Genomic DNA, 21300 nt, shown 5'->3' with positions numbered 1-21300 from the left:
TTTTGGCTAACTTTGCTTAGAACTCCCTTCCATTTTTTGTCCCTTTAAACCCTTTATTTAATATGAAAGTTCTAATAGAGTTAGTCAAAAGAATCATTGTTTTACGTTATAACAAATTCAAAACCAATATACACGAATTTTTAGTTCAAAGACCAAAAGCACCGATTGGTTCAGAAACAAAGCACCAATTAGATCAGAAACTATTGCTCTACTTTATGAGAATAAATGGACAAAACAGCTTTAGAAAAAGTAGGCTGGATCTTATGAAAATGCTAACAATTTGACATCGCCACATGGTACTAATGATATTTGGCTTCCTTGAAAACACAGAATCTACTTCCTAACTTCCCTTGTAACGCACTAGTACATATGAAAATAATATAAAAGGTGAAAAAAAGAGTAGATTCCACCTTTAACTAGCCCTACTTGATGTCATTTTTCACTCTTCTTTCCTTTTCTCATTCATGACATCATTCATGACTCCGCAAATTTAAGTAGATAAACACGCACTTTATTTCTCCTCTACACCAATATGTAATCACATAAGTTTTTTTGATTTATTGAATCCGATGACAAGAAATATAAAAAAAAAAAATGTATGCGCCAAGCTAAAAAAGATGTATAAAAATCCAAAAACTATTAAGCGGAATTAATCAAATCCCGTATTATCCGGCCATGAGTGCAACCAATCAAATTCAATTTTCTGGGGGATCAATTTCCAATTTCTACTTATTCCAGTTAACTAAGACAATGTGCCCGAACCCCTGCACTCAATTTTGAATTCCCCTCATCATCGTAGAACAGAGTAGTTTAAAATATCGCCATCAAAAGTTTACGTTTGTGGTTGAGTCAGAAGCATGGACCATACCAGATAGCAAAACTTTCAAGTTATTTCACTTTTATATGAGATTACTTAGGTATCAGGGCTGTATGAAAATAGCAAAAACCACATCATACTTTCCACACATGATGCCCATAATATGTCCTAACAAATTAGACAAATGTAAAACTCAAATTACCAAGCAGTGAACGCAGATTATGTTTTATGGTTTTTCGGGAGAGATCATTACTCCTGCACCCGCTTTTCCCCAAATCAAATCTGCAAGAATGAGAAAGGGTCAAAACAACATTAGTTTCGAACTGAGATATACAACAGATGCCGCAGCAATAAAAAAAAAAAAAAAACCATATAATTTGTTTATATTCCTAGTGAGAATTACAAGACAATGCAAGCAGTTCAAGTGACTCGGTAATCACTACTATCCCACGTTCCTCGAACATTATTGGTATATTTTGGACCCTTATCATATATCATTGGCTCAGAATCTACAAACTATGACTATCCCACGTTCCTCGAACATTATTGGTATATTTTGGACCCTTATCATATATCATTGGCTCAGAATCAACAAACTATGGCCAGGAAGCTTCACAATTGTCATCAGAAGTGGGATTTCTAACTGACAGTCATTCAAAGGAATCAATGTGTTTCAGCATTAGACCATTCGCATTCTGAATCTAGAGGAATTTCCTTCCCCATTGCATGCGAAATTTCCTAATAGGGCAGGCAGAACTGATTTTCCTATCACTTTACTTCATCAGTAAACACTATCTTTTTACCCAGAGATCCCCGAACCCGCTTTGCCAACTCAAATATGAAACTGGGCCCTCCGAAAAATTCTAAAATCTTTGGGAGGCAGGAAATTCTATCAAATAGCTAGATAGGCACCTTGAGGGAACAAACTCCATGGGACAGCAGACCACAGGCCTAACAACTTGACTAAACCCAAGAAAAATTGGATGAGCATTAATGATCAATATAAACATTTCTGGGAAAGCATACCCTGAAGCAGTTTCAGCAATACTACATCTGAGCTTGTGTCCAGTGTTATCTTGAATGACATTCTGATTTTGGAAAGCGAACCCAAGGCATGAGGTTTTCAGCCACACAAAAAAGAAAGGATAAGAGATCTATCATTACAATTGCATACGCTTTTAATCAAATATAGTGCACCTATCATTACATTGCCTTTTCCAAAAATATACCTCACCTATAACTACAATTGCGTACGCTTTTAATAAAACAGTGTATGCTATTTGGAACCCCGCGAAATGACTACACCTTGTAGAAGTTACTGAACGCATTGCCAAAAAACGGGCGATATAGCCCGCCAGGAAAACACTATTTGAAACACTGCTATGAATTATTAAACTCATAGGGAGCAAGTTTTTACCAAGATGGAAAGTCGTCTCCTATTCTAAATAGGATGCTGAAGTTCACTTAGAAACCTAAAGTTCTGCTGTTGGGAAGGGCCTTCTTAAAACAATAACAAGTCATATATAATTGCCCTTCTGTTTACATACCATTGACCACATGAACCAAAGCAATTATATGCAAAAAGGCAAATAAATGTGATTGAAGGACCAATTAAGTCTTGTAGATAATAAAACGCATTACTCAAGACACTACATTTATTTATTTACTTTTATTTGAGAAGATAAATTAAATTAATGGTCCACGCCTACAATATTAGTATCCAGGCAGTAAAAGATGTTTTGAGGTTTAAGAGAGTGAGAAAGGAAGAGCAATACCCTTCATAAAGTTATGCTCAAGAAATTGCTTTGTACCCTTCCTTCTCTAGCACTTCTGCTAAGGAGATGTCACCTGTCTTTATAATTTTCCCATCCTCCTATAAAATCATTTAATTAAATAATTAGATCAATACTGAAAGATAATCTAGGAACAGTTTTAAAAAGCTTACTGTATTCCTCGCAATGATAATTTATTGATTATCCTGTATAATGTCGAAGCAGCCAACTTATATAACCTTTTTCTTTTTCTATGCTTTCTTAAAGCTAAAAAGATTCAATTAACAAAAGAGATATTTCTTCTTTTTCCAAATCTCCTTGAGTTGATGTACTCCAAGGTTATGCCCAATTCATGTATCTCCTAAGCAAGATGCAGCTATCTTGGTTGTATTAATTCTACAAGTATCCAGAGCTTCTAAAATTCTACTCTCAAATCTTGCCCACTTGGTTCTCTCATAAGTAAAAACAAAAGTGCCAGGAATTCTGGGGAAGAATGCATGAAACAGCCCTATTTGCTGATGCACTATCCGCTATACCTTCAACAGATTCGCTTATAAGGAGCCATAACATGAAGATAGAACAGCAAAAATCCAAACCGTATGTTTATGCAGTCCGAGATAAACTACCAGACACATGAAACTAATAAACTCATTTACCTTGTCATGCTTTTTCTGAACCATGTTATACTTATATTTATAGAGCATCACTTATTACTTTTCCATTTTGTTTTCTAATTTCATGAGACAGATACATGAACCAAGACCCAAAACCTCTCTTGTCGATGTATGTTTTCATATCTTTGAATGACTTACGATAATATGGATACGTGTTGGCTTTATAAATTCCAGAAGTCGTAGATAATGAGTAATCATCAATACAGAATTTGTCGGAGTCAGAAGCCCATTGACTGCCTTTGCTACATCTCGTAGTGCATCAACATCCAATCCAGAATCAATTTCATCCAATATAGCCAACTCTGCTCCCAAAACCTGCATTTAGCAGAAGCATGTGAATACAAAGACAAGTACCCAGTAAAGCTTACACGAATGTGTAGGAACGACAACTTACTGAAATTACAAGACTATATCTCTGGGGAAGAAACCCACTTCCCACAGGTTTACATAATTCTACAAATATTGTAATTACACTATATGTTCAATTCAACACACACACACCAAGCATTTTCTTACAAATGAAGTTTTGACCAAAATTACAAAAGAAACAGGAAGATTAACTAAGAATGATAACCATACCGCCAGTTGCAAAATCTCATTGCGCTTCTTTTCACCTCCACTAAAGCCTTCATTAACATTTCGATTAAGGAAGTCGGTCTTCATGTTGACAAGATCAAGTTTGGGAAATATATAAGCATAGAACTGCAAGGACATAAATAAAGATACAAGAATGAATCAGTAAAACAACAGCGACATCTCAAACAGCGGCTTCAAACAAGAACGAATGGGCGTAGCTAGCTTGCCTCAATTGGTCCAAGCTCCGGCAGTCCTAGTTTTTTTCTGCGAGCATTGTAAGCCATGTTGAGAAAATCAATGTTGGTGACACCGGGGATCTCAACTGGGGACTGGAAACTCATAAAAAGCCCGGCAAGTGACCGGTCTTCTGCTGCCATTTCGAGCAAGTTGTTACCTTTAAACACAACACTACCTCCTGTAACTTGGTAATCCGGATGCCCGGCGAGCACCTGAACCAATGAACGAATTAATTTACCAATTGTTTCAAATTTCTAATTCGAGACAGAAAGACAAAGTAAGTGTGTTTGGGAGTGCTTTTCAAAATGATTGAAAACGCTTTTGACGAAAGTGTTTTGGAAACAGTATTGAAACATTAAAAATATAAGTGAATTCTAGAAAAGCACTTCAATCATAAACACTTTCACACTTCCAAAGGAGCCCTTACTAATACGGACCTTGGCAAGAGTGCTTTTCCCGGAACCGTTCTTTCCCATAATTGCATGAACCTCCCCTTGGTAGACAGAGAGGTTGACGCCCTTGAGAATCTGCTGTTTGGATTCGGCAATCACGGCCGTTAGATCCTTCACTTCGAGTAGCAGCTCCTTCTCTCCTTCTCTGCCAGAAATTGAAGTTTCCGCGGCGGAAGAGAGGCTGCCCCTCACCTTCACCGCCGTCAGAGACCGCAGGTGCCGGTGGCTTGATTGCCAACGGAGAGGGCGGAGGAGGGCAGAACCTGTAAATACTGGGGACTTGGAGGGTGAATAGCTGCTACCAAGACAAGGGACAGACGAAGATTGCGGCGGGGATGGCGGTGGTGGTGGGGAGGGAAGAGTAGAACAACAGGGATAACAAAATCGCGACAGCGCCATTGGATTGGTATCAGTGCGACTGCAAAATCCCTAAATTCTAATTCAATTCAACGGAAAAGGCATAACTGTAAATTAAATTATCAACAGCCATGATATTGGTGGTGGCCGGCTCCCCCATCATTTTTACTATATTTTTTTTTTTAGTAAAAATTTTTACTATATTTTTCAATGTGACGCAACACGATTTTTAAAATCAACTATTATAATACAAGTTGTTGAATTTAAAAAAAAGTTCAACAATTTTTATCATGATATTTAATGTATTTGTGTTATATTTATAGTGTATTAAAATTTGTATCTATTTTTTGAAATTTAAACTTATTTAACATAATAAATAATTTTTTTAAATGTTAAAAATAATAGTAAATAAAATTGTGAACATTACTTAAAAATGGTGAGAAAAATATTCCCTCAAAATTATATGTTATAACTCAAATTGGAGGTTCAAACCATTGATTTTAGAAGAAATAATTCTCATACTTAACTTTATGTTTCATATATCTTATTAATTTTTAAACTTTGATTTTTTCAATTGTTTGAAATAATCAACAAAAATTAAAAGATTGTAAAAAGTAAAAATGAAAATGTGAATAGGCTTACTCGTAAAAAAGGGTGTACTCTATAATTGGGTTTCATTTATTGCCTTTATTGTGTCTGGTCTCCTCCTTCCTTTTACAAAATTCCGAAATTATCCCTCGACTAGCTAAAACCAGCTGCAAAGCCCTCTTTCATATTATAAGTTAGACTCGAAATCTCTCAGTCTTCCTCTTCTCGTCAGCAGCAAGCACAAGTCACTCGGATTCTTCGATCAGGCGGCCTCCAATTCCGGCGCCCATGACCCTGATGACTCCGCCGCCGCCGCTAGATGTGATTACTAAACCCGTCTCCCCCTCTTTTCGAACGCGATCTCCAGACGATTTCGTTTTGGCGTATGAATGTTGTGCTAGGGTTTCAATTAGCAGATCGGAGCTCTCATATTGACCTTGTTTTTGCAGCAGCAGCAGCAGCAGCAGCAACCGCAGGAGGAAGATGAGATGCTGGTCCCACACTCCGACCTGCCCGACGGTCCTCAGCCCATGGAGGAAGGTTGTTTGTTTATTTTCTATCTTTATTTACTTATTTTTCTTACTTTCTGTTTGTTTCTCGAGAAAATTTCAGCAAAATGATAATCAGTGAAGTTTTATGTCAAGGTCTTGCTTTGCCTCTGGACACAACAGTAGTAGTTTTTAGGGCAATAGTAATTTTGGTTTTTTTCTTTTTCTAATTTCCATTTTTATTTTGCGATAATTATGCGTTACAATTTACAGTGGGGACTGAATTGTATGGTTGCTGAGACAACTGAGGAAATTGAAATCAAACTATTAGTAACTAACCATACTGTTCTTGTCACTTCTGCTAATAGAAGTCGGAATTGATTTCCGCTAAGCCATACGGAATGGAATGGCCAAATTTTATTACTCAGGTGAAAAATGGTCCGTTGGTGATTACGGTATCAAGGAGTGGCTATCAAGTAGCTCGGTCTCTCTGTCTAAGTTACTTAGATGAAAAAGGCCAGTAGTGTGTATTGGAATTGTGCTCCTTGGGCAGTATTTAACCATTCTGTAGAAAGAAATATGTAGAAAAGGTATAACTTGGATAAATTACCGGATTGTTTTTTTGTTGAGTAAGTTATGTGGTTTCTTGGGTGTATAATAAAAAAGTTGTGATATAAGATTTACCTTGTTTTGCTCTTTCTGTCCGCTGGTCTTGACAATCAAACAATTGTTTTTGGTTTATTACGTTTGGCAGCACAAGCAGAAACTAACAGTGCGGTGGATGCTCCGACGGTGGATGATCCATTGTCAGCTAGATTTACATGGCCAATTGAGAGCTTTTCAAGGCTTAATACGAAGAAGCTCTATTCTGATGTTTTCCTTGTTGGAGGCTACAAATGGTATTTAAATCTCTTACCAGTGGTTAATTTTGAATCTTTGATCGGAATGCATGTAGATATTGATACTTGATTTGTTATGATTTATAATCATGATTGAATTTCTAATGCGCTTTGCAGGCGGATACTAATTTTCCCCAAAGGAAATAATGTGGATCATCTGTCAATGTATCTGGATGTTGCAGATTCTGGAAATTTGCCTTATGGATGGAGTAGATATGCTCAGTTTAGCTTGTCTATTGTCAATCAAGCTCATAGTAAATACTCTATTAGAAAAGGTACTTTCTCTGCCGCTGATGTACCTTTTAGAAATGATAGTTTTAGTAGTTTTATAAATTTAGACTTTATTTGTCCTTTAGAAATTTTCATATATGTCCTAATGGTTGAAGTGCTATGAATAAGGGGATAAAACACAAACTGCTATGGCATTTCACATATATTTGCAAGTTGTGTAATAGCCAGCTTCATTTGTCTCACATCACGAGCTTCCCCAAAAGTAAATGTGCATTTCATGTCACTCTGATTTTTATGTTACTAACACATGTGGTCTATCTTCTCGTAGCCCTTCAAACTCTCACCAGTTAACAAGGGGGGTGTGAAATAAACACAAAAGTAAAATACATGCACCTGTTTTGGCATGTTGCACAGTTGCAGACGGACAATAACTTTTTGTTTGAACTTAGAACGAAGAAAGTTCACTCCAAAAGTTGTATCATTGAGACGTTGGATAGAAAATAAAGTTATGTAGTGGTTGGATTATGTGAGAAATAAATAAAACTGAATTCTTAGTTAAATGTTCTTTCAATACTTAAGCTAGGAAACTGGGGGATTGGTTTGACCAATATAAAAATGGTGCAAAATGTAAAGGTATGCTCAGTTAGAACAAATTAACTTCTCTCCAAAGCTGAGACAGGGAAGAGTTGACCAGAATCATCTTGGTATCATTGAGATGTTGAATAGAAAATAAAGTTATGTAGCGTTTGGATTATGTGAAAGTAGATAAAACTGGATTCTTACTACGTGTTCTTCCAAGACTTTAGTTAGGAAATTGGGGGATTGGTTTTACCAATATAAAAATGATGCAAATGTAAATGTATACTCGGTTAACATGTGAAGAGTACTTTTCTTACCTTTTCTGACCAGAGATGAGGTGAATAAGCCAAACAAGAAAAAGAGTTGGAAATACTAATACATGATGTTTCAATATTTTTCTTTTACTTCAGGTTTAAGCCAAGGCCTCTCTTACATGATATTGCTGTTTCTAGTAGATGAAATGTTTTTCTTATGACAGCTGGAGTCGCAACATCTCATAAACATTCACATACATGTTTTAGAGAGAAAAAAAATGTTATTCGTTAATATGGTAGCACAGAACAAGATTTGTTTTTATGACATTGAATTGATTTGTCTGTCTCAGGTTGAGTGTTTATGATAGCATGTATGTTAGAACTATTTGTAGTTACTGCTTTGTGTTGCATTTTGCAGAAACACAGCACCAATTTAATGCTCGTGAGAGTGACTGGGGTTTCACTTCGTTCATGCCTCTTGGTGAATTATATGACCCTAGTAGAGGTTATATTGTGAATGATACATGCATAGTTGAAGCTGATGTTGCAGTTCGAAAGGTTATTGATTACTGGTCACATGACTCTAAAAAGGAAACTGGTTTTGTTGGACTGAAAAACCAAGGAGCTACTTGTTATATGAACTCTCTTCTTCAGACGCTGTACCATATTCCTTATTTTAGAAAGGTAGCATAATTTCTAAATACACTTTATCCCACTTTGTGTACAAGAAAGCCCCATATCTCAAATTGTTCTTTTAGGCTGTGTACCATATGCCAACAACGGAGAATGATAATCCATCTGGAAGCATCCCACTTGCCTTGCAAAGCTTATTTTACAAGCTTCAGTACAATGATACTAGTGTAGCGACCAAAGAGCTGACGAAGTCATTTGGATGGGATGCATATGATTCATTCATGCAGCATGACGTCCAAGAACTCAATAGGGTTCTTTCTGAAAAGCTTGAAGACAAGATGAAAGTATGAAGCTCTTACTGTATCATTCTTAATTGTTTGCACTTAATTCTTCTACATCTATTTTGGAGGTTACTTTGACTGAACTTTGTTTACTGGAATAGGGAACTGTTGTGGAGGGTACAATACAGCAGTTATTTGAAGGGCACCAGATGAACTATATTGAATGCATCAATGTGGACTATAAATCAACGAGGAAAGAATCATTTTATGGTAAGTGATTGAGGTTGAAGTAGATTACTAATGGAACATAAATACTGTAGGTCTGATGGAAGATTCTGTATGTTTATTTGCAGATCTTCAATTGGATGTCAAAGGGTGTCGGGATGTTTATGCTTCATTCGATAAGTACGTGGAAGTGGAGCGCCTTGAGGGTGATAATAAATATCATGCTGAACAGTATGGTTTACAGGTAGATCTCTTTGGAATATGTGTACATTTCCCTGTTGGTTTTATCTATTTTCTTGAGAATGTTGGCAAAAAACAGAGATTTTACTTGGATTATCACCAGTCAACTCATGTTTTTATTTCTTATGCTTTGTTTAGTTTTGGATTAACTAAATTTTACCCCCTAGTGTTTGGGGGTGATTTTTGAAATGGACCATGAGGTTTTAATTTTAGCAATTTACACCCTAAAGTTTTAAGTTTACGACAACTTAAACCTTCCATTGGGAAGACTGTTAGTTCTGCAGTTAAATATATAAGGTGGCAATTATGAGATTTTTGCTGACGGGGAAGAAAATAGTAAAATTTCTCTTAAAAGGACAAAAGTGGGGTAAAGATAATAGGATTAAATATCGGGAACTTTAACGAAAAGCTCTCAGTACTGTTCACTTTAATGAAAAGCCACATTTTTACACTAAAAATTCAATCCTAATACTATTCACTTTACCCTTTATTTTGTCATTATCGTAAAAACTCAAAAGTTTTCAAGCCCTTTTCATTAGTTTTCCTTTAAATATTAAGAAAATAATAAAATTGTTCTTTTAGGATTTTTCTTCCACATATCAACACAAAAATGGGTCTCCTAGTTTCCAAATCATCAATTGAACAACAAAACCAATGGTTTTCCCCGATGAAAAGTTGATGTAAATTTAAACCTTTAGGGTGTAAAATGTTAAAATTAAAATCTTGTGTTCGATTTTTTCTTTCTGACAGGGGTGGGGGTTATTTTATCATAATGGTATTATTATATCAGTTTGCTATATTTTGAATGTTTGAAAATTGCTTTTAGTAACATTTTGCAATTGTTTGACATTTTCAGGATGCTAAGAAAGGTGTCCTGTTCATTGATTTTCCACCCGTCCTTCAACTTCAGCTAAAACGTTTCGAGTACGATTTTATGCGGGACACCATGGTAAAGGTGTGGTTGATAGATTAATCTGCCTTCACTGAACCTTTTCATACATATTTTGTAACTGTATCTAACTATCTATATATTTCCTGGGACGTATAAACCAAAAATATTGAAGCTGTTCATAGGTTTGATTGAGGAACTGTTTGGTCTTATAATTGCATAGTGCTACTAGGTTCTTCCCATTTGGTAGGCCTACTTTAGCATTTATAATCTTGTGTAATCTCATAATAAAATTTTGGTAAAATGCTTGAACTTTATGCTTTTAATGAGCTTTAAAACCCTGTGTTGTGCATTTGAAATCACTCTCTAAAGCAATATTAATTTGCTTTCATTTGCCATAGGCCCATATTTTGTTAAAATTTTGGACTTTCAACTTTGTCAGAATTTATTTATTATTTCATTATCTTTGCCTATAAGAATTAAGACTATCGCAATTGAGCTGTCTCTGGTAATGTAATTTATTAGCGCTCTCTCTCTCTCTTCTCATACTTGTATAATTTTCCTTAAACATAATTACTTGGAATCACTTAGTCTTCTGCTTGCCAACAGATAAATGATCGCTTTGAGTTCCCCTTGCAACTTGATCTTGATAGGGAGAATGGGAAATATCTGTCACCTGATGCTGACAGGAGCGTCCGCAACCTCTACACTCTTCATAGGTATTAGTAATTTAAGATTATTGGTGTTTGAGACTATTTATACCCTTTGTTGTGAAAAGTTGTCTATATGGTAAATAATTTGTTAGTTCATTAGATTGACTGACATAGACTGATAGAGAGAGTTGTATCATTTCCGTGTCTGCTTTTGCGAGAGAGTATCTGGATGTACTGCAACAGAGTTCTCTGTAATCATACCATATCATAGGCTAAACAGATATAGCATAAAATAGTTTACCTTTTTTTATTAATGATTGTAATTTATGTGTATTGGTCTTTTCTATTCTGTTTGCATTGCTGTCTTTTTTGGTTGTTATGAGAAACAAAATTTTATTTATGATTAATGAGTTACAAATATACTGGGGAGTAGTTGGCTCCGGCTAAATAACAGGGTGGTTCTTAAACTATGTAGAATCCAAAGTCACCAGACAACAAAAAGGAACTTTATCTTGCAATATCTCCACGACCTCTCCCCAAGCTGTCAACAGTTCTTCTATACTTTTCGGCCACCCTATTTTTAGTATATTGTGCATTTCGTGGGGATGATTATACATCTGTCTCCTTAATATTGATTTTTTTTTTTATTAGAAATACGTGGGTTTGGCCCCCATTGGTTAAATAGCATTCATATATGGTCATATAAAAGAGGAAATGAAGATGCAAATGATAGTCATTTAGGAGAATCATACTCAAATAAGTGTAGAAAGCAATATTTTGACAGGATAGGATGAACCATCCCTGTTGCATTGGTTAAGGAAAAGGGCGAAGAAGTTATTATGTTAAGCATATTTGTATGACTTACATTGATGGAGAGTTAATCTACATTCCAATTATCAAAAATTTTGGCATAAGATTTGTCATAGAATTTCCATGTTCTTAGTCTTGTGATGTGCAGGTAAGGCGAGTTTTTTGTTTTAGGTCCGCCGCCCCCCCCCCCCCCCCCCCCCTCTTCCCTCCTCTTCTCTCCCGTTCTTCCGCTCCATTTTCTGTGGATGCAATCTTTGAAAGGTGGAGAACCATAGAGGAAAAGAGGAGCTATGTGAGTACGACAACATCCGTTTTGGGTATTCTTGAAGCTTACCCCAAATTTTTCAGAATCACATCTCGACCTATCTCTTAAACAAGTATTTACGAAATAAACCTGTAGATATCTTGATCGTACATTGATGGGTCCACCACTTACCAGTGCCGTATCTGAAAGTTGCTGAAGTGCCCACTGATACTCCAGTTATACCTATTGGCATGTATCGGTGGCATAATGGGGATGGAATGTCGAACTATATGCATACCTTTAGATTTTGTCAAAGCAGATGCAGTATAGCAAGTTCAATGTGTTCATGGTTAATTTTTTTATGCGTCAAAATTAGTAGTTCATTATGCTAAGTTCATTTTTGGTGCTTGCTATTGTAACAAAGTTGTACATGCATGGCCGTTGTATCTGACTCTGTGCATGGAGATTGTTAATGTGTGCTTTTGTCTGTTTTCAGTGTTTTGGTGCACAGTGGCGGGGTGCATGGTGGACACTACTATGCTTATATCAGGCCAACCCTTTCTGAACAGTGGTATATCAGCATTTTTTTCGTTCTGCAATAATAAGTTTAATTTCTGCACCATATATCTGGTTAATATTCTTTCAAATACTCGAATTGGAAGTTAATAGTAATGGACTTTAGTTTGTGTTTGTAGCCATGCTTTCTTTTTGTTTGTTTGTTTGTTTGTTTCGTAGTTAACAATGTTTAGAATTGCTTTTCCTGATTTTATTGATTTTCTTTTTTCTTTTAAGGGTTTGTAAACAAAATAATGTAGCTTTACAATTTATTACCTCAAAAATGTACTTCAAGGACTACTTTAATTTAATATTTGCAACATCAGGAAAACTAAGTTTTTTGAAATGTATGCCCTTGTTCATTTTACTTGGAAAGAGAAGGATAAAGTTGATTGGATCAAGGAGTGGGAGAATAAGTAAAGTTGTTTCTCTGGTAGAAAGGTGAACAAGTTGATGAATAAGTTGGACAACGAGGAAGGCATTGTGATTTGAGAGAGAAAGAAGGAATTGTACCTGAGTTTGTAGCTTCTTAGATTACCCCGGAAGAAAGTTGAATTTTCAGGTGGAAGGGTTGAATTGGTCTCGTAGTTTTGATGAGAGAGCTAGCTGTTTTGGGAGACCTTTTCAATTTTAAGTTTAGGAGGGCATTGTTCAACTGTGGTAAATGAGATACTAGTCCTCTTTAAAAACACTTATGTATATAGAATAGATAAGTATGGACCAAATGAATGTGGAACAAGTGAGATAGGGACAAAGAGGGATGTCCAAAGGTTTGAATTTTCTGCTCTTGATCCCTGGTGGTCTTCTGAAATGAAGATAAAGTATGTTGGGGTTTGAACCAATGAAAATTTTGTTTGGACAAAATTTGTTAATGTTGTACTTGAATGAATTTATGCTTGCTGGACTTCTAGGGAGTCAACAGTACTGGGAAAGAAAGCAATAAGTTTGCACCAATGACACTGACTTGGCTGAATAATGTTAGATGTTGATCCTCTCCTTGGATACAAAGGCTATATAATCTTTGTCCATTCTAGAATTTCGCAACACTCATCCGTTCTTCTTTTAGCATTTGAATTGAATTAATTGAAAAAAGATTCTAGTGACAAATCATGTCTGTCAGAATTTTGGATGTACGATAACTTAGGAAAACAATCTACTTCTATTTTTTTTTTTCTCCCTTAAAATTACATCCTATTATTAAGTTAGTAACTGGTAAGGTATTGTGCAATTTTGGAAGTGTACATGCATGTGCTTTTAAGAAAGTGCTTAACTAGTTTGATCTTTACCATTGAGAATCAACAGTGAGTTATTATTGCATACCATGACTTGTCCTGTTCAGTTTAACAAATTTAAAATCCCCCACAACTCGTTGCTTTCAGGTTTAAATTTGAAGATGAACGAGTAACAAAAGAAGATATGAAGAGGGCTCTAGAGGAGCAGTATGGTGGAGAAGAAGAGGTAAAAGTCTTTGGTTATTTTCACGTTTGTTATCTCTACTTCCTCCGTTTGTTCTGATGTACTCTATGTTTCACTGTTTGCATTTTACAGTTACCGCAGACAAATCCTGGGTTCAACAATGCTCCATTTAAATTTACTAAATATTCCAATGCCTACATGCTTGTTTATATACGTGAAGTTGACAAGGAGAAAATAATTTGTAATGTGGATGAGAAAGACATTGCAGAACATCTAAGGGTAAGACAGATTGTTTGACTTGGACTTTTAATATTCTTAATTTTATTTTGTCTTGCTGCTAAGTCATGCCGTGTTACTGTGTTCTTTGAACACCATATTCCAGATAAGACTGAAGAAAGAACAGGAAGAAAAGGAGCAAAAGAGAAAGGAGAAAGCTGAAGCGCACCTTTATACTATCATAAAGGTTACAATATTTACAACCTCTCCATTTCTTCTCTTTCCCCTCGTCCCTTTCTTTTCTGCCTTCTGTCTCTTTTTGTTTGAGCTATGTAAATTTTTATTTGTGGAACATTATTTAATTCAGATTTTCTTATGGGTTTCCTAGGTTGCGCGGAACGAGGACCTGCTTGAACAGATAGGAAAGAATATCTATTTTGATCTTGTGGATCATGATAAAGTTCGTAGTTTTCGTGTTCAGAAGCAGAGGCCCTTCAACCTCTTTAAGGTAGCGTCTTTACTCTTTTAACTTTATTGTATTGAAATGATTGACATTTTCAGTTTTCGGTGTGCACTGTGCTCCATTTATTCCATGGTATTGCTAATTTCCATACTGAAAATTATCAATGTGGTCTTCGCTTATTTTCATAGTTTTATATTGAGCTTAATTAAGTAAAAGAAATTAAACTTATGATGAAGCTAGAGCCTATATGTAATATTGTAGTTACCGGATCCAAATGATTAGAATCATTCTAACCAAGTAAATGTCGTTAGATAAACTTATGATGAAGCTGTAGTCTATATGTAATATTCTAGTTGCCGGATCCAAAAGATCAGTATCAATCTAATTGAAGTCCACCCTCAGGAAGAGGTTGCCAAAGAGTTTGGTATACCAGTTCAATGTCAACGTTTCTGGTTGTGGGCAAAGCGTCAAAACCATACATACCGGCCAAATCGACCACTGACACCTCTTGAGGAAGCACAAACGGTAAGTTCCTTTAGCTTGATACCTGTTATGTCATTGATGTTGTTACATGTTCTATGACTTTATGGTTAGTTCATGGTTCTTACGTTGTGTGTAAATGTAATGAAACATTTTCCATTCCTCTTTTCATGACTTATAAATATTTTTGGGGTTTGTAGAAATTCATTTAGGTAATTTACAGTTGAAATCTTCATTACCATCAGTAGAGATTCTTTGAGAGGTTCTGAAGAAGAAGCTATACTGCTTTCAACAAAAGCTATTTCGAAGCAGAGAAGATATAGATAGGATTGTAGGAGCTTCTCCAAAAAGATGCTCCTTAGCTTCTGCTAAAAAATACATATGTCAAGTGATGCCAAACCACATGAAAAAAAATGTACCTTGAAGAAGCACCTTTTTAGCTTATGAGAAACTAGATATAAGATGCGCTCACAAAAAAGTTGGCACTTCAGTGGCTTAATATATTTTGCTCATCTGTCAAAGTATGGTATTTGCAGGTTGGACAGTTGAGGGAAGTTTCCAATAAGTCAAATAATGCAGAGCTAAAGCTGTTTCTTGAAGTAGAACTTGGGCCGGTAATGTGACCTTCTAAATTTGTTTCATGTTTTCCCCAATAAGTTGTGTGATTCTTTGACAAGCTTTGATCATCTTATTTCAATAGTGGTGTTCACCCGTTGTTCTATATATCATATTCAGGATTTGTTGCCTCTTTCTCCTCCAGAGAAGACTAAAGAAGAGATTCTTCTATTTTTCAAACTTTATGACCCTTTGAAAGAAGAGCTCCGGTATGTTTCTTATTTCTTCCATCAAAGTTGAAATTACATTTGATTACTTAGGTTTCCTTCTCAAAACCAGGTACGTTGGGAGGTTGTTTGTGAAGGGAAGTGGTAAGCCCATTGAATTATTGACAAAACTAAACCAAATGGCTGGTTTCAGTCCTGATGAAAAGATAGAATTTTTTGAGGTAAGTCACATGGATTCTTTTTGAAGAGAAGTCATGTGAATTGTGTCAATTGTGTTGTATAATAGGTGCCACCTAACCTGCTTAACTCTGATCACATCACTTATGAGAGTCTATGGCACATAGTTTTCTTTGAAAAGAAAGTCTAAAGGCTTTTATATCCATCTTTTTTGTTGTCAGGAAATAAAGTTTGAACCTAATATCATGTGCGAACACATTGATGAGAAGGCAACTTTCCGTGTTAGTCAGGTATGAATTTCAAAGACTAATTTGTACTGTTTTCATATGTAAATTTGTGCTCAGGTATATACAAAGCTATTGTCTTATATCTATGCTATATTACTCTCTTACCGCCCTGCTTCCCCTCCTCTTGTATTTGGGGTTTGGTGTATTACGTATTAATAATTATAAACCGGTCTTCAATAAATATTCAAACTATGATTTTTAATTTTGAATATCTTTATGATATTATTCCCTTATGCAACCTTTTTGTTCTTTCAGCTTGAAGATGGGGACATCATTTGCTTTCAAAAATCCCCTCAGAGTGGAAGCAGCGAACAATTTCGTTACCCAGATGTTCCTTCATTCCTGGATTATGTTCGTAACCGTCAGGTATATTTTCATTTTTCTTTTCAAAGCTCAGAATCTCCCAAACTTTTAACTCCATGTTGGAGTCTCAATATTTTAGTTTCCCTGCCCAATGGGTCAATCTTCTATAGTCTATTATTCAGAATAAGAAAAGACTTCTAACAATGAAAACTAGGGAGATTGGTGATCATTGACAACTAGTCAAAGCTTGGATGATTTAGTATTTCTCTAAGGCTATGTCTGTTTGGTTGGAATCCAGATCAGGGAGTTAATTTTCCATTATATCAGGTCTTCATGTTTGGTTAACTCTTTAGTTCTCGAAAAGGATATAAGCACAAGGAATTGACAGAAGTCAGTTCTGCCTGCTGAGCGCATTAGATACACCAAGGGTGGGTTGGTATTTTTATTCCATCCAGCTTTGGGATGCAAAGTCCCATCTGATGATCCTTTATCACTTGACAACTATACTGTTTTAAGCGGAAAAAGAAATTTCTACAAACCTTTCTTTATCAGAGTAGTGCAGAGAAACTTGTTAGAAGTCAAACTATTTTTTTGGTCATTGGTAAGAAGTTACTTTAATTTATGCAGATGCAGATCTGAAGTTGAGCACTATAAAACGTGGTTTCAACCAAATGGTTATCAAAATTGGCCTTCCTTCGTAGCTCCTGAGAATTGTTTTAGAGAACTTTTTAGTGATTTTCTGTTTACTGCTGCAAAGTCCTATTTATTTTCTGCAAATTATTTTGGTAAGCGTGAGATGTGATATAAATATATTATTACCATAGCATTCCAACCAACCAAACATACCTGAATGTATAATTGTTTGCAAGATTATAGAGAAACAAATCCTTTTGCTGCAAATGAATGGCAAAGAGATGAAGGATGTTGTGATTCCCCCCTCAAGTGGAGGATGATATTTTAACGGAATAAACAGAAGCATGAATTGTTTTGACGAGTACGTGCTGCATTATTTTGAATGGGGATGAACCAACATCACGGGATGTACCTCTAAATGTGGAAATGCGCTTGATATGTCTTTGGGTACAATGTTGTCACCTTTATATAAAGTTCTAAAAACTAAATAAACCCCCTAATCCTTCTTTTCTCATCATCCACTAGTTTATACATAACTGCGGGAGACACAGAGTGTCTGCTAATGAATGGAAAGTAAGTCCATCGTCCATGCATAGGAGAGTTAAATGATGACTCTGTTGTTTTGTTTTGTAACCGTCGAGTGTGTTTGGTATCCTTAGTGCTATCATGTGATCAATGTCTGGTAGTTCCATTATTTGTATGGTGGAAGATTTTTGCTCCTGCAACCCGGGGACCAAAACCAGATAAGCAATAGGGTCTCTTGCTTATTTGTTGTTTCATATTGTCTGCCTATTAGTCCATAAATGTGGAAAGGTTTTAGTGCTGGGACTAGTAATTATTATATGCCCAGTTATTAGGCATCGTCTATCCCAATAAGGGGAGTTGTGGGTTATTAACAATCGACATGCATACTATACCACTTTTTATCTTTACAATTTTGATTTTCTTGCATATTTGCGCATGTGCACTTGAGGGTGTGCGTTTAAGTCATTTTTCTTGCTTGTAAAAAGAAGCTTTCATTGCATTGGCAAGTTCAAGTTGAATTTCAAATGATAATGGGAAGTTCCAGAAGAGGGGTTTGTGTGTGTGTTGGGGCCCTTGGGTGTGGGGGTCAATAATTTTTCTTTTGTTATTGTATTGTGACATTCCATGACAACCGACAGGTTGTTCGCTTTCGTTCTTTGGACAAGCCAAAGGAAGATGAGTTCTGTCTTGAGTTGTAAGTTTGCAGTATCATTTTTTGTATTCTTCTGGAAGTTGGGTGAATCAGTCTAAATAGTTTAATATTAACTTTTTTATTGGCATTCTTTTCCTATACTTTTAGGTCAAAGTTTCACACCTATGATGATGTTGTGGAAAGGGTTGCTCTACAGCTTGGCTTGGATGATCCATCTAAAGTTAGGCTCACATCTCATAATTGTTACTCACAGCAACCTAAACCCCAACCAATCAAGTATCGAGGAGTAGAACATTTGTCTGACATGCTGGTGCACTACAATCAGGTTGTTTAATACCAGATTTTTAAGCTCTGTTTAAGAAGTGTTTTCCCTGCCACGTTGACTGTTATATAAACATAAATTTTGTATTCCTCTTTCAGACTACAGACATACTCTATTATGAAGTATTAGATATCCCTCTCCCAGAGCTGCAAGGCCTCAAAACTTTGAAAGTTGCTTTTCATCATGCTACCAAGGATGAAGTGAGTGCAGATACCAATGGAACCATTAATTATTTAATATGTGAAAATCTTGCCTCTTAAAAGCACTTTTATGTTGTCAGGTTGTGGTTCATACTATTAGATTACCGAAGCAGAGCACTGTAGGGGATGTGATTGATGACCTTAAGACAAAGGTAATTACTTTGATGCTTCTGCTTCTGACCTTAAGACAAAGCATGGACGTAGATAATGGATATGAAACAAAAGTGTCATATTCCTGGTTGGGATTTATTCACTTTTGTTTCTAAGTCTAATTGTGTTGTTGTACAGTTTCTATTTTATTCTGAGGGCAATATTTCAGCGAACGTTGTATAAATGATTATGGAAATACACTTACGTATCTCCTTCCTCTATCTGGAACAGGTGGAGTTGTCTCATCCTAATGCCGAACTCAGATTGTTAGAAGTTTTCTATCACAAAATCTACAAGGTATTGGATAACATGCATATAAATGTTGATGTTGTCTATGAACAGAACTTTATGTTACGTCCCTTAAACCCTTCCAAACAACATTGTTTGGTAAAGAAGTAAGCATCAGTAAGGCACAATGAATGCCTGTAATTTTTTTATTTTAGGCAGAAGCAGGAGTTGCTCTCTTGTTGCGGCTGCAGGAATCTATTGTTGTTTCTTCGATCTGAAAATTTGAAACCTTTTAGAATCGGCATTCATTTCTGCAATTCTTCTAATTGTCTCTTTGCAGATTTTCCCACCAAATGAAAAGATTGAGAATATAAATGATCAGTACTGGACATTGCGTGCAGAAGAGGTTAGTCTGCAAAGTATTGGGTTCATAATTATTCTATGTTCCAGTGCTTTGTTTTATATGTAAGAAATCTTTGTTTTACACTGCTGCTCTTAAACCTTTATTCTTGTCTGTTGCTCAGATCCCTGAAGAAGAGAAAAACTTTGGTCCTCGTGATCGTCTGATCCATGTTTATCATTTTATGAAGGACACAGCTCAAAACCAGGTAGGAAGATATAATTACTTCCTGCTTTTCTTATTTGTTTTTCTTTTTTTTCTCAGAATCGATATGTTCTTTTAGAATTTATTATCATCGCCATCATCATCAACCACCCCACTTTGTAATTATAAAATTTTGAATTTGTCAGGTTCAGAATTTCGGAGAACCATTTTTCTTGGTCATTCGTGAGGATGAGACATTAGCAGAAGTTAAAGTGCGTGTACAGAAAAAGTTACTAGTCCCAGATGAGGAGTATTCAAAGGTATTTGCTTCATTACAGCAGTTTCAGAGTAGTGCACATTCGTGAATTACCATAAGCTTTACTTTGAATTGTAATATATCATATGTTTTTGGTTTGGCTCAGTGGAAATTTGCATTTTTGTCCATGGGTCGTCCTGAGTACCTGCAAGACAATGATATTGTGGCCAGCCGATTTCAGGTCTCTCTCTCTCTCTCTCTCTCTCTCTCTCTCTCTCTCTCTCTGTGCACCCACACGCTCACACATACACTGTCATGAGTCTAATTTCTATGGGAATCTGAATTGCATTCTTCAATATCTTTTTTCAGAGAAGGGATGTGTATGGAGCATGGGAACAGTACCTTGGATTGGAACACGCCGATCATGCTCCTAAAAGGTCACACACAACAAATCAGGTATATTTTATACGGTTGAGGCCAATCCAGGATCGTTCTCAATTGTCTTTACAATTATTCTCGGTAGAAATTTGGACTAGTTTGTACAGGAGGTAGCTATCAGGCACAGGGATGCAGAAAACATTGCATCTTTTTATGTTCTTTAGAGGCCCAACCCGGATAATCAGTTTTTCTTAATCCTGTGCGGACTATGCTTGAATTATGCAGAATCGTCACACCTTTGAGAAGCCAGTGAAAATCTACAACTAAAAAGAATGGTGATGACTTTGTCAGCTCCTTTCACAGATTCAACGTTATATACATATGCCGAGTCTTGTGAAGAGTCCGAGAAGAACAAAGGAAGCTTTTCTTTCATTTGGCAGTAGTTATTGATCTTACGGGGCATAAAATTCTTTAGCCTAAACGATGTGTATCCTTGATGTTTCTGAATTGTTGAAGGCAACTGTCTTTGAGGTGTGACGTAGGACGCGTCTCGTTTTAATCCTTGTAATTCCGTATATAAGATTTTTGGGGCGGGCAATGTATAGAGGGTATAGGTTTGCATGTTTAAAAATGCAGTTTGATTGTCCAGTTCTAGTATGTTGATCTTTTTGCATGCATGCATGATGGAAGCTCTGTATAATATTGGATCTTCAGCTTCCTGTGGATGTTCTCTATTTATTTTGTAAGTTGTTTTGGAGTGTGAAATTAATTAGCTGCAGGTACATTTGCCCCTAACCAGTTTGTTTTTGCCAATTCTTGACTGGATTTGATTGA

The 21300-nt window shown here is 36.0% G+C and overlaps 2 protein-coding genes across 4 annotated transcripts; one reads left to right on the top strand and one right to left on the bottom strand.

Annotated features, from left to right (window-relative positions):
- Positions 1 to 872: 872 nt before the first annotated feature.
- LOC125478322 (ABC transporter I family member 6, chloroplastic) lies at positions 873 to 5047 on the bottom strand. 3 transcript variants are annotated; one of them, XM_048586443.1, is made up of 7 exons: positions 4514 to 5047; positions 4067 to 4288; positions 3825 to 3965; positions 3402 to 3578; positions 2593 to 2690; positions 1844 to 1905; positions 873 to 1099 (listed from the first exon to the last, which is right to left on the bottom strand). In XM_048586443.1, exons 1-5 carry the CDS (start codon positions 4925 to 4927, stop codon positions 2610 to 2612), a joined length of 1035 nt encoding a protein of 344 aa, XP_048442400.1. In that variant the 5' UTR covers positions 4928 to 5047; the 3' UTR covers positions 873 to 1099; positions 1844 to 1905; positions 2593 to 2609. The 3 variants fall into 3 exon arrangements, with proteins under 3 accessions (XP_048442400.1, XP_048442402.1, XP_048442401.1); XM_048586445.1 differs by having other exon boundaries at positions 3843 to 3965; positions 4514 to 5041; XM_048586444.1 differs by lacking the exon at positions 1844 to 1905.
- Positions 5048 to 5633: 586 nt separating this feature from the next.
- LOC103946102 (ubiquitin C-terminal hydrolase 13) lies at positions 5634 to 21258 on the top strand. The gene is made up of 32 exons (XM_048585979.1): positions 5634 to 5794; positions 5923 to 6013; positions 6716 to 6860; positions 6978 to 7135; positions 8343 to 8608; positions 8683 to 8901; positions 9000 to 9108; positions 9192 to 9307; positions 10160 to 10258; positions 10802 to 10911; positions 12396 to 12470; positions 13834 to 13912; positions 14003 to 14149; positions 14253 to 14333; positions 14475 to 14594; positions 14952 to 15074; positions 15566 to 15643; positions 15765 to 15853; positions 15924 to 16032; positions 16210 to 16278; positions 16531 to 16641; positions 18375 to 18430; positions 18536 to 18713; positions 18809 to 18910; positions 18991 to 19062; positions 19292 to 19357; positions 19629 to 19694; positions 19813 to 19896; positions 20039 to 20152; positions 20255 to 20329; positions 20458 to 20544; positions 20752 to 21258. Exons 1-32 carry the CDS (start codon positions 5762 to 5764, stop codon positions 20791 to 20793), a joined length of 3369 nt encoding a protein of 1122 aa, XP_048441936.1. The 5' UTR covers positions 5634 to 5761; the 3' UTR covers positions 20794 to 21258.
- Positions 21259 to 21300: the final 42 nt, after the last annotated feature.

Source organism: the organism of the source record quoted next, unplaced genomic scaffold (assembly GCF_019419815.1).
Source record: "Pyrus x bretschneideri cultivar Hongxiangsu unplaced genomic scaffold, Pyrus_bretschneideri_v1 Contig24, whole genome shotgun sequence".
Taxonomy (NCBI): Eukaryota; Viridiplantae; Streptophyta; class Magnoliopsida; order Rosales; family Rosaceae; genus Pyrus; species Pyrus x bretschneideri.
Note: the sequence above shows the minus strand (reverse complement) of the source record. Positions and strands in the feature narration are given on the sequence as shown.

Excerpts from the sequence above, each read along its gene's own strand:
- LOC125478322 (XM_048586443.1), bottom strand. The coding sequence starts at position 4,927 with ATGGCGCTGTCGCGATTTTGTTATCCCTGTTGTTCTACTCTTCCCTCC. Across the intron at positions 4,289-4,513 it reads GGAAAAGCACTCTTGCCAAG|GTGCTCGCCGGGCATCCGGA; the intron begins GTCCGTATTAGT and ends TCATTGGTTCAG. Across the intron at positions 3,579-3,824 it reads CGGTATGGTTATCATTCTTA|GTTTTGGGAGCAGAGTTGGC; the intron begins GTTAATCTTCCT and ends TGCTAAATGCAG.
- LOC103946102 (XM_048585979.1), top strand. The coding sequence starts at position 5,762 with ATGACCCTGATGACTCCGCCGCCGCCGCTAGAT. Across the intron at positions 15,075-15,565 it reads CTCTTGAGGAAGCACAAACG|GTTGGACAGTTGAGGGAAGT; the intron begins GTAAGTTCCTTT and ends TGGTATTTGCAG. Across the intron at positions 19,695-19,812 it reads GGACATTGCGTGCAGAAGAG|ATCCCTGAAGAAGAGAAAAA; the intron begins GTTAGTCTGCAA and ends TCTGTTGCTCAG.